General features: G+C 40.8%; 1 protein-coding gene across 1 annotated transcript; it reads left to right on the plus strand.

Annotated features, from left to right (window-relative positions):
- The first annotated feature begins 3,903 nt into the window (after window positions 1-3,903).
- On the plus strand, window positions 3,904-7,512 carry LOC133461203 (sclerostin domain-containing protein 1-like). Its single transcript, XM_061742018.1, has 2 exons — window positions 3,904-4,129; window positions 7,038-7,512. Exons 1-2 carry the CDS (start codon window positions 3,931-3,933, stop codon window positions 7,463-7,465), a joined length of 627 nt encoding a protein of 208 aa, XP_061598002.1. The 5' UTR covers window positions 3,904-3,930; the 3' UTR covers window positions 7,466-7,512.
- Window positions 7,513-16,196: the final 8,684 nt, after the last annotated feature.

A 16,196-nucleotide genomic window follows, 5' to 3' on the forward strand; every position in this document is an offset into this window, starting at 1 on the left:
TGGGGCCATGCAGGAGAAAAAATATTTGAGAGGGGAAGATTTTTTTTTATTGTGCACTTCAGAAATTGTACTTCAACTTTTTTCTCGACATTTCAACTTTTTTCTCAACATTTTGACTTTTTTCTCAAAATTGTACTTCAACATTAATCTCGACATTTCGACTTTTTTCTCGACATTTCGACTTTTTTGTCAAAGTGCATAATGAAAAAAAAATGTCCTCCTCTAAAATATTATTTTTATTTTTTTCCTGCCTGGCCCTGATACTCTAACCAAGAGACACTGATTCATCAATTGTATCTATGTAAAAAATAATATTAACGATTTCTAATTATGGGATGTCATTCATTTTTAAAGATAGCCACTTTCTAATTTCACATGAAAAAGTTTGTGAGACAGGACACAATAGAATGATCAAGTGATTCTTCAGATTCATTACAAAAAGCACAGGGGTCAACTTCAAATGTAAATCTTTGTCTCAAAAGTCCAGTTTCCATCTGTTCGTCCACCAAGTCTTTTTCATCCACTTCCAAAAACATACCCACATATTTGTTTAACCACAAATGGTGTGAAGCTGAGCTTCTGGCTGCGGTGCCCTTCCTGTGTCTGCACACGGGAATAATCTGTAGGCCTATAGGAGGAAATTGTTCTGGAGCATGAGTTCACTGCTTGAATTTATCACAATTAATTCAATTTTATGCGAGTCTGTGTCGAGGCTAGCAGAACAGGTTCAACACCAAACTTAACCTAGAGTTTTTAGTAAAAGCACCATCATGTTTCACCACCAGATGGAGACAGTTCACCTTCTTGCTGCTCTTACTGAGGAGACCGGATATATGTATATGTATATATATACATGTATGTATATATATATATATATATATATATATATATATATATATATATATATATATATATATATATATATATATATATATATATATATATATATATAAAATAAACAACCAAAAAACAAAATGCCATTTTTATTTGAATTTGAAGACATTTCCAACTCGTGCTGGTTCCAAAATAGTAGTCCGGCAGGGATCTCCGTTCAACACTTTATTTCACATGTGCAAAGCCTTAAAACAACACCTACAAAACGGGTGCTGGATGAAAGATTAAGAGCAAGCTTGCATATTATCAAAAACAACACATTAAGCTACTGGTGATAGAATAAACCACACACACCCCTGCACCTGATCACCTGTGTCTCCCTTACCCAACCTCTGATTACCAATGACCTCCCATGCCCACCGGTGCGCAGGTGACGCACTGACAACCCCCACCCACATGCACACATACATACACACACAGCATAACTCTAAATTGGCTACAACAGGCAACAAGACGGGAGGTTATGGAAGAGTATTACTGTAAGGCCACTGAACACAAAAACTGAACAAGATTCAAGATTCTTTATTAGTCATCTTTCATATTTCATAACTGAAAGATCCTCATGTTCGTTTGTCCGGTGCACCATAAGAAAACCAGTGAACAGAATCAAATGTTAATACAAGCTTTTATTATATCATGCACAATGTTTTCCAGCCGGAGGTACTCCTCTCTCAAACCACACAGGTAGGAGAGACATGCACACCGTGGTCATCGATCCAGTTGTATTTATACTAAAAAGGGAGGTGTTTCTTCACCGTGAACCCCATCTGCCAAACATATCAGACCTTCAGTTGTATGTCACTGTTCATTGTTTCCTACTCAAAGGGGACCTATTATGGCATCTAATACCTATTTTAAACAGGCCTTGAATGTCTTAAAAACAAGCTTTTGATGGTTTTTGCTAAATAAATTAGAAATTCAGCCTCTGAGCCATGTCTTTATCTTCCCATTCTCTAACCTCATTATCTATGCAGGATTCTGAGTGGGCGGGGCTATGATAATGAGGCACTGTGCTGATTGGCTGCCTGAATGACGCGATACACTGCGGAAGCTCCGGCCGGCGGAGTTAGTTGTGGGCGTAGTTTCACGCATCTGAGGCCAACCGATGTAAATCGCTCCCGTCGGTACGTAATGACGGGACCAGAATCTGAACGGCTCGTAGAAGCCACATCACACTGGACGGCTCAGTTGGCAGGCTGAGGGGAGACCACTTTATACAGTATATGTTAAAGCAAGAAAAAACTTGTTTTTCATAATAGGTCCCCTTTAAGATGTCAACCCAGATAACGGATGAGACACATCAGTGTTAAAACATATGTTTCTCTTAATTTTCTTCACCTTAAGAAACTATTTAACAGCCTAGTCATAAAGCAGGAGTCGACCCTGCAAATAGATAAAAAAGCTGAACTATAGCTGAACTCCTGAACAGGAGTTGACCCAGCAAATAGAGAAAAAACACCAGTGTAGAATCTTATAGAAAAACCCGTCAAACTTTTAAACAATTTCATAAAATCCTAACATAACAATGAAATCACAGGTGCTTCATCGCAGGCGCTCGTCCTCATATAAGTGCAAGATAAGTAAAAAAAAAAATGTATTTAATGGCCAGAAGATTTCTGTGTGATGGTGATGGCTTTGGGGAAGAAACAGTTTTTGAGTCTATTTGTCCTGGTTCTGGTTCTGGTGCACCTGTACCGTCTGCCAGAGGGGAGACGGTACAGGGGCTTCTTCACTACTCCTCCCTAATTGATTTTTATTTATTTATTTATTGGTTTATTTGACAGGGACAATGCACATCAATAAAACATTGCTGTAAATGTGCCAGAGTTAGCCAAGAGGCTATTTTTCATCTGTAGTCTCTGGACAGATGTAAGAATACAGAAAAAGTACAGAAAGGTGCAATTAAGTTTTAGTGCTGACAGAGCTGAGTATTAATCAACCATTTCTTTAAATGAGCTCTAAATAAACTGTATGTGTCCAGTTCTCTGATAGTTGCAGAGATGGAGTTCCATTCTAGTCCAGCTTTAACAGAGAATGCAGACTGACTGAAAGCACTTTTTCTGAGTGGAATAATACAATCCCCTCTTGCTGCACCTCTTGTGAACCGATCAGCAGTTGTTCTAATATTGACAAAGTGTCTGAGTGGAGGAGAAGTCAGGCCGTATATAATCTTGTGCATAAGACAAACATCTACATATTTAATCATATTTTCCCAACTCAACAAGTTATATTTTTTTAGTATTGGACAATGATGAAAATGTACTGATTTCTTATCAAGGATTTTGAGTGTTCGTTTATACAAAGACTGTAATGGTTTTAGAGTAGTGGTGCTAGCCTGCGACCAGTTCTGTACTTCTGTTAATGGGGGAATCCATCACTTCTATTAGAGTTTAAAGAAAATTATGTATGTCTGAACATTTTTATTTTTATTTCTTTTCCACGCGTATAACTCTCGTGGAGACGAATATTAGTCTGTTACTCTCAACATCTGATTAATCGATACATTTTCAGTATCAACTTTTGCTCCGTAGTCCAACATTTTTAATGTATCTTTAGCTCAAAGTTGGCCAGTTTCAGTGTGACTTGAGCTTGATGGTCAGACCGCTTCAACTCGAAGTTAACACAACAGCTTAGTTCCATTCTGATTTTTGCCTGTCAAAAATTAGTGGCTCACATCTGTTCAACTCCCCCGTCACTGGATTGCAACCCAGAATGTTGTATTTGCGAAGCAAAAAGTTAGCAGTGTCCTTGACAGGAGAGGTGTTTGTTGAGTCTTGCCACAGACTGTCCAGGTCAATAAAGAGGATCAAATTATACCTATTTCCATCTACTTCCAACTAGATGAACTGCAGTTCATTGCTTATAACAGAATGTACCTGTCCAACCAGGTGGGAGCATGTGAGGTCATACAGGTGCAGGTGGGCGTGTTCACCTCCCTGCAGAGGAGGATATATAAAAACCCAGCCGACCTGCAGCAGCTCAGTCCTCCTTCACAACTCCGGCTGTGGTTCAGGTGAGATCCTGCCTTCAGGTGTGATGATGCTCCATCCCGTCAGAGCGCTGCAGCTCCTGCTGCTCCTGCTGCTGGTGCACACCGGCAGCTCGGCTGTCCACAACAACGCCACCGAGGCGCATCTCCTCCACCTGGACCGGGAGCCTGAGGAGAAACCGGCTGAGGAAGACTTGAACACGGCCAGAACCGGGGGGAGGCGGAGGACTGACGCTGCAGACAACGGTGAGTCCCCACAACGGTTCTCAGACTAGGACAGAGGGCTACTACTGTGTAGTAACTGAGGATGCTGCAGTACTCATATGTGTGGTAACTGAAGCTTGTGAAGGATTCATGGAGAGTTTGATCCAGTTATTTATCAAAAAAAGAAAATTAGATAGTGATGGATAGAAATTTAACTCATTTAAAAAGAAATCTGATATGTATCTGACAAACATCTGTATTCTGGAACTACACATGGGGGGGGGTCACTGATCATTTCTGATTTTAAAAACTCAAATTTGTCTGGGACCCCACACATGTTGCATATCTTTCTATTAGAAATATTTATTGGTTTTACATTAAGCAATATACATATGTTTACAGTGTTACAGGTTGTAGAGAATACAAGCGTAGTATGGCTGTAATATTCAAATACTTACAAGTATACAAGATCCCTCCCCCACCCACTCCCCACCCCAACCCTCCCTACAATCCCCATTGTCCCTTTGAGTCCAGATGTACATAAAAATGATTGTCCATTGAGATTTTTGTATAACCCAGGATTACAGAAGGAGCATATACAATATAGCACAATATCCCAGTTTAAAAAATAAAATTTTAAAATTAAGAAAAAAAAGAAAGAAAAAGGAAAGAAAAGGGGAAGAAAAAAGGGTGTACTACTAAATTGCAAAAATAATAATGAAGGATATTATGAGGAGAAGCCACCGCCTCACTCTAAGAATAATATTCTAGTTGTCATTCAGTGGTGTTTGTAAACTCTCATAATACTCTAAAAAGGGAGCCCAAATTTATGGAGCTAGAACAGTCTCATATTTCACAAATGCACAGGACAAGTTTTACAAATGCACAGACCGATTTGCAAATGCACAGAACAATTCACACGTGCGTAGGACAAGATATACAAATGTATTTTTGATGCACACACAAATATAACCTGATTTACAAACGTTTTTTTGTCTGTGAGCTGCGCTGGATTTGTGTGTGAGTTTTGAGACTCCCCTGACGTGACTCGATCAACAAATACGTTTTTTTTAACACAGAAGGATCTGCAACCAATCAGATGTCTTCATTTGTTCCAGCCAATCATAAGAGCGCACCCCACGTAGGGGACGCAGAGCAGTGGATAAAACACGACTTACTCTTAAACCAATCAGATTAAATGGGCGGATACACCTGCTGTTTGAGCTGCGTTAGCGCCGTTCGCAAATTTTCCTAAAGTTTTACGAGGAGCCTTTAAGGGTGTATCTGATTTCACATGGTGCATATCTGAGTAACGTTTCAGTTGTTGGTAACAATGCTCTCACATGTTCTTAGGTGTCCACAGGAAGCTCTGTATATGTGAGAAGTCTGCGTAGAGCAAGGCATGAAACAAGATGAACGCATCTATCAGGTCTGAAGATGCGGTGGAGTCTGATAAGCCAACAACTAGTTGTTGAGAGGTTGTTAAAGACAGATAAAAAACACAAAACTCAGCAAGCGTAACAGCCCAGACCCTTTCAGGCTGCCTAACTAACCCAGATCTTGGCAGGGACACAGCTGTCATGTAGTCGGTTAGCTGAGTGTCAGCCCGTTGATACCCGAACGGTGCTCTCCCAGTTCTCCTTTTAGCACCAGTATGACTCGTTTACCAACGTTGTTTCAGGAGCAACGAAGGAAATGAGGACAACAAGCTAAAAACGTGCTGTTATTGAGCTAAAGTGTTCTATCCAGCTTCCGGGCCTGCTGGTTCTGCTCACTTTTGGGTTAAATAAGGGGTGGGAGGAGTCTGTCCCTGCCAACATGGCGCTGTGCAGTTAGATGGAAAAAGTCTGGAAACCTGTTGATGACATCATTGAGGATTTGTCCAGTTCTTACATCTCACATCATGTCCTAAACCCTGCTACTCTGCTGGTGGCGTCTGAAGGTCAAAAACAGCTGGATCAGCCACGTGAGGTGTCATTTCCTATGCTTGTGGGTAAGTTTGAACACGAGTCTAATGGCGCTTTTACCTACTCAGCCCGACTCGACTCGCCTCGGTTTGGTTCTTTCCCACTAGGGGTCTAACGTTGCGAGTAGATACTTTTCTGTAACTATTCTGCTGAGGTTCTAAGTGGCTGAGTCGGCTGTATCTGACGTCATCACACTACAGGCCACCGATTGGTCGGGGGTTGGAGTCAGACGTCTGAGTCAGGATGTGACATCAGAGAAAGAGCGACTCTGACGGCGGCTTCTTGTTCATTTTATTCGACAGACAAAGGCAGCGCAAAAGTCTGTTTCATGATCCAACTCTGAGGTGCAGATGTTCATAAACCTCTCTTAAAAAAAAGAATTAAAAAGGGATCTAGCCGGGTAATAAGGAATGACCAGATCTACCAGGAGCTCTGTCACTTCATAGCTGCTCTTTTCTGGACTTTTCCGCAGCACAGAGATAGACAAACAAAAAAACAAAAGCGTTGCCGCTTGAAGCTTCTTTCACTCTCATTTTTTAACTTGATATCAAACACAAGCCACAGACTCAGCAGCACATCTATCATCTCCTCCAGGTTCTACATCTTTAGTATTGTCTTCTTAGTTTAGATCACACAATCAAATACGTCACAGCAGCTTCACTCCAACATCCTACTTCTCATCTGGGTAATTAAAAGAAACGAGGGCAAGTCGAGTCGAGTTGAGACGAGGTGTGGTGAGTGGAGTCGGGCTGAGTAGGTACTGGTGTAAAAGTGCCATAAATCATTCCTATGACCCGAAGAGGACGACCACCCTCTAATAGAAGGCCCTCCCCCAGTGGCAGTCAGGATTCATCATTTTGTCATGTATTTTTGTATAATGTGTATTGATCCTGATGAATAAATCATGCTTGGGGCCGACTGTCTCCCCGGTGAATGTTCTGTCTCCCATCTAGACTGTCTTTAACGAGGAGTTTGTGTTTCAGGTCCGGACCAGAACCAGGTGGGCTGCCGAGAGCTCCGGTCCACCAAGTACATCTCCGATGGCCAGTGTACCAGCGTCAACCCCATCAAGGAACTGGTGTGTGCTGGTGAGTGTCTGCCGGCCCACTTGCTGCCCAACTGGATCGGCGGCACCGGCTCCAATGGGAGGTACTGGAGCCGCCGAGAGGCCCAGGAATGGCGCTGCGTTATCGACCGGACCAGGACCCAGAGGATCCAACTGCAGTGTCCTGACGGCAGCTCCAGGACCTACAAGATAACGGTGGTGATCTCCTGCAAGTGCAAGCGCTACAGCCGCCAGCAGAACGACTCTGGACACAAGGACAGGACCACCCAGAGCGCCGCCCACAGGAGGAACCCGGAGAAGGCCGAGCTGCTGGACGCGTCAGCGGGGACCCAGTCAGACACCTAACACCTCCTCACACTGACCCAACAAAAACAGTTGTTCATGGATGAACCTTCACACACACACACACACACACACACACACACACACACACACACACACACACACACACACACACACACACACTAAAGATGAATTTTTTTTTTATCATTACATTACAACTTTTGGTATTTTTTTGTTTATGCCCAAAAAGGAATGTTTTGTTGGACACGAGCATAACTTTTACCATGTTTTTGCCTTAAAATACGTTTAAAAGGTATGAAAACATTAAAAGTTTTCAGTTATAATGGCATAAAATACCTCTCTGCTTTATATATTGTCTTGGGCTTACATTTGCATAAAATACTAAAAACCAAATTCTCACAAATGGGGAAAAAATAAAAAGGGATTTTATACGTTCTGTTTGCTGCCCTGGATCTGTTTGATAATTCTGACCCACACGATGTTTCTGAAAGCAGTTCTATCAGCATTCTGGCAGGTGATTGGTCCTTACAGCATCATTAGCTGCCTATACTTGCTGTTGAATCTCAATATAATACTAGAATTAATATGTTGCATAACTACATAGTCATAATTCATGCAAAAGCTGACATTTTTTTTATTAACACTAACCCAAATCAATATCGGAATTAAATCAAAGCGTGATAATCGATTCTGAATCTTAAGAATCGGAATCGAATCTCGACATTTGAAATCGATCCCCAGCCCTAACACACACACACACACACACACACACACACACACACACACACACACACACACACACACACACACACACACACACACACACAGGTGGAGGATACGGAGCGATTCTCTCCCACTTGACGTTCAGCATTCCAGACACACACACATTCGCTCTGGACTCCTGATTAAGATTAACTGTGACACAAAAAGTTGTTGTAGGTGTTTTTATTGTTTTGCTTCAATCATGTAAAGACCACAATTAAAACAAGTTTGCAGTGAATGTTTGAATATGTGGCACAGAACACCAGAGCTGCTGCTACGCGCTACGAGCACAAGCCTGGTGTGGGTTTAAAGCTAAGACGTAGATTGTAACGCTATAAAGATGACCAGTCTGAGACAGAAGAGCTAGCGCTCAAGGGGGGGGGGGGGGGGGGGTATGGAGTAAGATAACTTCCAAAAAGATGTGTCCATGTTATAACTATTCATATTTTCGACTCGTACCCATAAACTTGAATTCGTGTTCACAGTGAAGACTCGTAGTTGTAGAAATCGGAGTTGTATTCACAAGACTTTGCACTCACAGCTTTTAGATTCATACTCACATAAAAACAATCCTAACCCTAATAATTGATCAGACTCGTGTGTGTGACAGCAGAATTTTGGGTACAACTTTTGTATTTACATACAAATGTTGATCATTACAAATGCGAATAGTTATAACATGGACACATCTTTTTGGAAGTGATCTTACTCCATGGGGGGGGTTCCTGTTAGTGGTAGAACTGCATCGCCACGCAATATTTCCATCATTTGATTTGAAAAAAATCCAAAATGATGTGGATTCATGAGACGCCGGGTGATTCTATTGTCTGTGACAAGTCCATAGAGGTGTCACTCATTCACATCCATCGAAGCCGTTCCTGAGCTATGTCCTTATACAAACATCCAATAGCTCAGATACTGAAGAGGTCAGTGGACTTGAAATGCATGAATACATTTAGTGACATTTATAGGTTGGTTCCCTCCGTCTAAACACTTTAAACGTCTTCAAAAACTCAGTTCCACAACAGGAAAATCTGTCTTTGTCAGCTATATGATGATACGCTCGAGAACAGATTTCCAGAGTGTTTAGGTTTTCACATGAATACAAACAGGTATGAGCTCTAAAAGTGAAGATTTAATCATATTTCTGCTGTTTCATCTACAGTAGATTTACTCTGACCTGCTATCATGTACACTCAATTTTACATTTCTGCTGTGATATCACATGTGTTACCTTCAATTCAAATGCAACTTTTAGTTGTTGAGATCTAAATTACGATTTAAATTACCTATCCTTTCAGAGAACAGTATGGATGTTCAACAAACAACAAAAAAATGTAAAGTTAAGGGGTTTTGAAATATTGTCGATTGCAGGCTCCTGTTTTCAGTCTTTGTGGTCATATGAAATGATAAGAGCCGTTTCCAAAGCGGCGTCTGTCATAGAGCTACAGATACACCAGACAGGAAGTGGAGAACAACAGAGGTATTAGTCAGAGGTGAATCTGTTTCATCTGTTGTCCTGCTGAGGTTTTTGTTGTGAAGGGGATACCTGCTTCACCTCCAGGCGAGAGCGGCTTCCTCCCGCGACTGAAGCACGTTCAGACATGTCATTGTCTCATGTATCCGTTCATTTCTTCCCGCCCGACAAGTGTGGTTGGCACACACAGAAAAGCATCACCTGCAGGAGGTTTACCTGGTGTTACCTGCACAGGGGGGAGGACTGACATGTGCTCGTCTCTTACACCCTGTGAAAGTGAGAGCAGATCCTAGAACAACATCAGCAACATCAACTTGTATAGACAGGTTTTGAATTAGTTTTGTAGAATTTTACTAAAATAGAAATAAACAATTGTATGTAAATATTGGACTTATATCTATTCTGTTGCATATATGCGTGCAAAAGTTAGTACTCCTCTTTTCATACCATGTTTTTATATGTAGACTTATAATAAAATCATCTGCTCTAACGATTTTTCCTCCGTGTCATTATTAATTGGACAAAAACAAAGACGCGATAATAATAAAAAAATGGTGTGGGTTATCGTAAGTACCGCTGTAGTGCTCCCACAGGATTTATGGGGGTACATTTCAGCCAGGTGTGTTTTAACACAATGCCAAGAGGGAACGACATTATAGATAAATAAATAAATACTTTATAAATCTCTAGGGAAATTCAAAGTATATGCAGCTACATAGATGCCCAAAAAGCAGGTTAGTATCAGCAACAAACAGAAAAACTTAGTTATTAACATATAATACCATAATAGTGCAGCGCATCAATGACAGTTTCTAAGTGTAGATTAAAATAAAAGATAAATACATATTGTGTTGTGCAATGTGGAATCAGTTCTGATGTGGATCTGAGTGTGGGTTGATCATGACTAGGGATGGGAATTGAAAACCGGTTCTTGTTCAGAACCGGTTCCCAGTGTTTCAATTCCTTGGAATTGTTTCCAAATTTTGCAAACGATTCCCTTTTCGATTGCAATGGGCATGAATGACGTCATCACGCACGTTGAATAACGTGCATAAGCCAGCAGTCAATAGTTAGCATGGTGCCCAAGATATACAAACCCTCGAAAGTCTGGTTACATTTCAGTAAAAAAGACGACAGCAGGGAAACTTGCAATACTTGCCAAGTGAATATTTCGTCAAAGGGAGGAAATACTACCAACATGCAAAAATATTTGTGCACACGGCAGCAATAACAATCAATAAATGTTACTTTTTCGATCCGCTCCAGACCGACGTCAGTAATTCTTAACACAGCAGCAACGGCAACGTTAGGGTGTTCTTGGCTAATAATACTGCAGGTAACTAATTAACTAACGAACACAGTCTATCATATTCGCACCATTTGCTTCATTGTTGTCCCTTTTTTTCAAATGAGAATCGATAATGGAATTTGATAAAGAACCAAATCGTGAAGCAGAATCGAAAATGGAATTGGAATCGTAAAAATCTTATCACTTCCCATCCCTAATCATGACCCTCCCTGGCCCCCCAGTGAGGAGTTGTACGGTCTTATGGCCAGGGGGAGCAGGTCAGAGAGAGCAGCCTACTGCTGAACATGCTCCTTCCTCTCTCTGATCAGCATCTGGTGTCGTCCAGGATGGACTGAGACTTCTCCAGGGTCCTTCACTCAAACTACCTGCCGGCAAAACAGCCAGGAAGGGGTTGCAAAACGTTCAAAAGTGATAAAGGTCATTAACAAGGTCAAAACATTTAAGCAAACTGTCAATCTTCCCAGGAGTGGATGGCTCAGAAAATGTACTTCAAGTTCCGATTGTGTAATGCTCAAAAAATAAAACAAATTTAATCTCAGAGCCTACAGACCTCACTGACTGTATTAAATGTTAAAGTCCATCACAGCACAAGTAAAGAAGTCTGAACCAGTAATTTGTTTAAAAGAGTTTCCAGGAGGAAATGTTTTCTGTCTAAACAGAACATGGAAGCACAACCGAGGTTCACTAAACTGCATCTGAACAAACCTGCAGACTTCTGGATCAATTTCCTCTGGACACATGAGAGCAAAGTGGAGATGTTTGGTCTTAATGTCCAGAACCATGTTTGGAGGAAACAAAACATTTCAGGAGAAACGCCTCAGACCCACAGTCAAGCACGGTGGTGGAGGGACGATGGTCTGGGACCTGGACACCTGTCAGTCCCTGAGTGGACCAGAGTCTTCTAGAGACAGATGTGAGGACATCTGTCTGACAGATGAAGTTTGGCTGAAAGTGGGTCATGTGACAGGAAATGATCCCAAACACAGCAGCAGATCTGCATCAGAGTGACTTGGTTAAGGTCCAGAGCTGAACCTGACTGAAATGTTGGGGTGGACCTTCAGAGAGCTGTGTCAAAGTCAATGTCCAAGAACTTTAATGAACCCAGGCAACGCTGAAAAGAAGGACGGACCAGAATCCCTCCAAAATCAGGAGACACTGCTGAATTGTCAATGAATAAATAAATAAATAAATATTTTATTTATTTATCTAAACCGTAAATATTACATATTCACTGCTGTGCTACATTTCCATGGATCCTGGATTTGCATCGGAAGTGAAATTCCGATGCAAATCCAGAATGACAAATATCATTCCCTCCGTCTAAACACTTGTCTAAGTCTAAGTCAGACAGGAAACATCTACTGAGGGTTCCTGGTGCAGAATGAAGATCTGCAGGCCACTGGATCCTGACGGTACTTACTTAAGGCTTAATTATTGTTAAATAAATAATGGTAAAGGAGAAAAGTTCTATGTTTTTGTTAATCAAAGGTTGTATTAGTATTGTATTGTATTATGATCAGATTAAAAATTGAATTAAAAACATTTGCACTAACTCTTGCACATGATTTCAAGCGTCCGATCAAAGCCTGGTGTCTTCCGGTCACAGAACAGTATCAGCCTTTGCCTACAACAAACACATTACCCCCTGAGGAGTTGTCAGATGTTTGAATAGGAGGATTAGAGCCCAGGCAGTGATAAGGATGTAATCTGACAGGAAGGTGTCAGGAAGCTGGAAGCAACAATACAAACCAGAACAAGCAGCAATCAATCAAAACAATCCGGTTCCGCGGCTGGGTCCCAGCCCCCGCTGTTCTTTAAATCCCGTCTACCGTACAGGATTATCTGCTTCTCCCTTATTTCATGAATCACTTCAGTGCTAGCTTTTGTTCTTTGTACATCAAAGAGAGGGTGGGGGTCACATCAAAAGCTGCACTCATTCATCTTCTGCAAACATCCAATGTAAAGAGACCAAAACACAATCATACAAAGGTCCGTTTTGTTGAGTGTCCTAAGGCATGAAACTATGACTGAAACTATGAATGAATCTATGAATGGAGGCTGCTGCTGAATGTCTGCATGTCTGCGGTCAATAGCTCTCAGTCAAAGAGGGTTTAATCTCTCCACTGCTGACACACCTGTTCCTCTTTCAGGTACGAGGTGAGCTGAAGATGCTCCTACAGCCACAACACTCAGAAAACACTCTCCAGACAAAGATATGTGTGTTTCACAGCCATGCAGGAGCAGATCTAGCCCTCAAGCTGGATCATCATTTCAGTCAGGATCTGTGGCCACTGGTTTGATGTCAAACACTCACATCTGGTTTTTATTGAAATAAAACATTTGGAGGATATGCAATAACAATGAAATCTTCCTCTCTGGTTGTGAAAGCTGAACGGCTCTAGAGAGCATTGAGGGTTGTTTTCTGCTGCCTGGCTGGTCTGAACAAAACAAAGAATTAACAACAAAAGTCGACCTTTTGATAGGAGACTGGCATGGCCCTGGTGACCTCTGCAGGTGTCTTATGGGTACAAGTGCTTATGTGGACTGCAGTCCACAACCAAAAGTGTGAATGTGACCAGAAATAAACAAAGATTTTTTTTGGACTGTTTTAAAAATCGACGAGCTGGCTCAAGTATGATTCAGCTCAGCCTGCATTAATCCAAACATGAACAGTGATTCAGGTGCACAATGTTGCAGTGTTGAAAACGCTTACGTTGGATCAGGGATTCCAGGGATTATTGTCTTTGTACAGATGTTTGGCGGGGACAGGGGTGTGATAAGTACAGATGTGTGATGGTACAGATGTGTGATGGTACAGATATGTAATGGGGACAGGGGTGTGATAAGTACAGATATGTAATGGGGACAGATGTGTGATGGCACATGTGTGTGATGACTACAGATGTGTGATAGGTACATGTGTGTGATGAGGCCAGGGGTGTGTGATGGGGACAGGGGTGTGATAAGTGCAGATGTGTGATAGGTACAGATATGTAATGGAGACAGATGTGTGATGGGGAGAAGAACCAGTACTGGAGTTGAGGGGGGATGAGGGGGGATGGATCCCCCCTGAAATAAAAACGGTCAAAATCATCCCCCCTTTCCATCCCTTATGTAATTTCATCAATGAATGTGGTATTACTGCTATTTCAACATTAGAGTCATCACAAGAAAAATAACACCAGATTTTCACCTGTTTCTAATAAATTTTCACTTGAAATAAGTAGGAAAAATCTGCCAATGGGACAAGATTTATCTTCTCATTACAAGCAATAAAATCTTGTTCCACAAGCAGATTTTTCTACTTATTTTAAGTGAAAATTGACTTGAAACCGGTCAAAATTGTTGTTTTTTTCCAGTGATGAGTCTTGTTTTAAGTGTAATGAGATTTTTTTTACTAAAATTAGACATTTTAAATAGAAATAAGACAAATATTCTTGTTAAGATTTTGAGTTTTTGCAGTGATTCATTTTACTTTTATTTTACTTTACTGTGAAGGACAGAGACATATTGATAAGTTCAGGAAACTGTTTTTTATTGTTGTGTTTTGATGTATTTGATGTAAGCCCAGTGGATATTTAAAGCTTACAGAAGGCTGCATTTAACTGCTGCTATGTCATTCATGCAGTATTTCTGCAGGTGTTTTGGTCAGTGCTATTATTTGTAATATATTATATTATTTGTAATCAGCACAAATTATCTGTCCCCATATGATAAAATCCACCCCCCCCTCCCCTGATTTTTTTTTTACAACTCGAGTACTGGGGACAAGGGTGTGATAAGTACAGATGTTTGATAGGTACAGATGTGTGATACTGTAGGTACAGATGTGTGATGGGGACAGGGGTGTCTCAGCTAAGCTCAAGATACCGTAGGTTTATTTTGCTAAACTAGAGTTCAAATACAAGAATATTGCAATGTTTTCTTCTTAATCTTAAAAAAGATTGATGCGTCACTTTGGATCACTTTAAAGGCTTTGAAACACCTTATCACACTGGAGTTTCGCCAAAGAAAGATACTCTGAAGCAGACCGCTACACATAATTGAATTGATTTCTGCTAGGTACACGTAAAAGGAAGACTTTGACCTGATCCAGGATATTTCAAAGTTACAAAAGAAAAACTACTCTTTAGAAAACATTGATCTCCAGTCAATGGTTTTATGTTATTTACTCTGTCTTAGATGCTAAATAAGGTGCTACATTTCTTCAGCTGACATGTTCAGTTTGTCAGATCTTTGCTAATCACAGGGCTGTACAGTTTTTGGTCACTATTTACCATCACTGATTTCCTCTTGCAGGCATGTTCAGGACAAAGACCTCATGATGCCCCCCCATGGTACCTGAACAATACAGGGTTTCTCATTCAGGAGGATGCTCAATTGTCACACAGATACAAAGGTGAACACAAAAGGTACGCTGTTTAGTCTTCTGCAAGTATCAGGTGACCTCACAGAGAGCTCAAGGAGTATTTGATATCCTCGTTGCTGCCTTGGTGAGCTCATCTCTTCAAAAATCACATTAGAACTAACATGGTCTTACATTACAACAAAAGAAAAAAATGAATAATGCACACAGGTTTTTTTTTTATCTATATGTGTAAAATATATTTTTGCATAAGAAATACCTCTAATACTTATGAGACCTGCTAGCAAATGAAGACAGAAGGGGTACTTTAATGAATTCTTCTACACATCACACTCCCTTTGACTTGTTTTCGTCGCTCTGAATATGTCACCTTGTCCATTGTTCTGATTGGTCATAGCACAAACCAAATGCGTACAAAGACAGTTTGATAATCAACCATTGGTTGAAAAGGATCAATAGAGCCTTTCCATGGATGGGGAAGACCTATTAATCGTTTTCAGACCCTACATCTCTCCAGAATCGGAGAGATCAGAGTCGGATCTATAAGATAAGATTTATCAGAGAGGAAAGTTTTAATCCTGATCTCTTTTTTTAAATTTTGCCTTTCTTGATGATAAAATAACAAACACAGGATCAGTGTTATACCACATTGTATGTCAAGCCCATTTCCAGCATAAATCAGTAACTATCAAGATAAAAGGAAAGAAAAGAAAAGAGAGTGCCTGAAATAAAAATTCACACACAATACCTCAAAAGCCAGATACAATGACATCGCAGAGCTGTTTCTCCCCTTATCCCCCAAAAGAAGAATATGGCCCCAGAATTCCCTCGTTCTATATGCTTCCCAAAGTGCATAAGA

Source organism: Cololabis saira, chromosome 15 (assembly GCF_033807715.1).
Source record: "Cololabis saira isolate AMF1-May2022 chromosome 15, fColSai1.1, whole genome shotgun sequence".
Classification (NCBI taxonomy): Eukaryota; Metazoa; Chordata; class Actinopteri; order Beloniformes; family Belonidae; genus Cololabis; species Cololabis saira.

Bases quoted from the DNA above. Each gene is read 5' to 3' on its own strand.
- LOC133461203 (XM_061742018.1), top strand. From the start codon at position 3,931: ATGATGCTCCATCCCGTCAGAGCGCTGCAGCTCCTGCTGCTCCTGCTG. The intron at 4,130-7,037 runs GTGAGTCCCCAC...TTTGTGTTTCAG, and splicing joins GACTGACGCTGCAGACAACG to GTCCGGACCAGAACCAGGTG.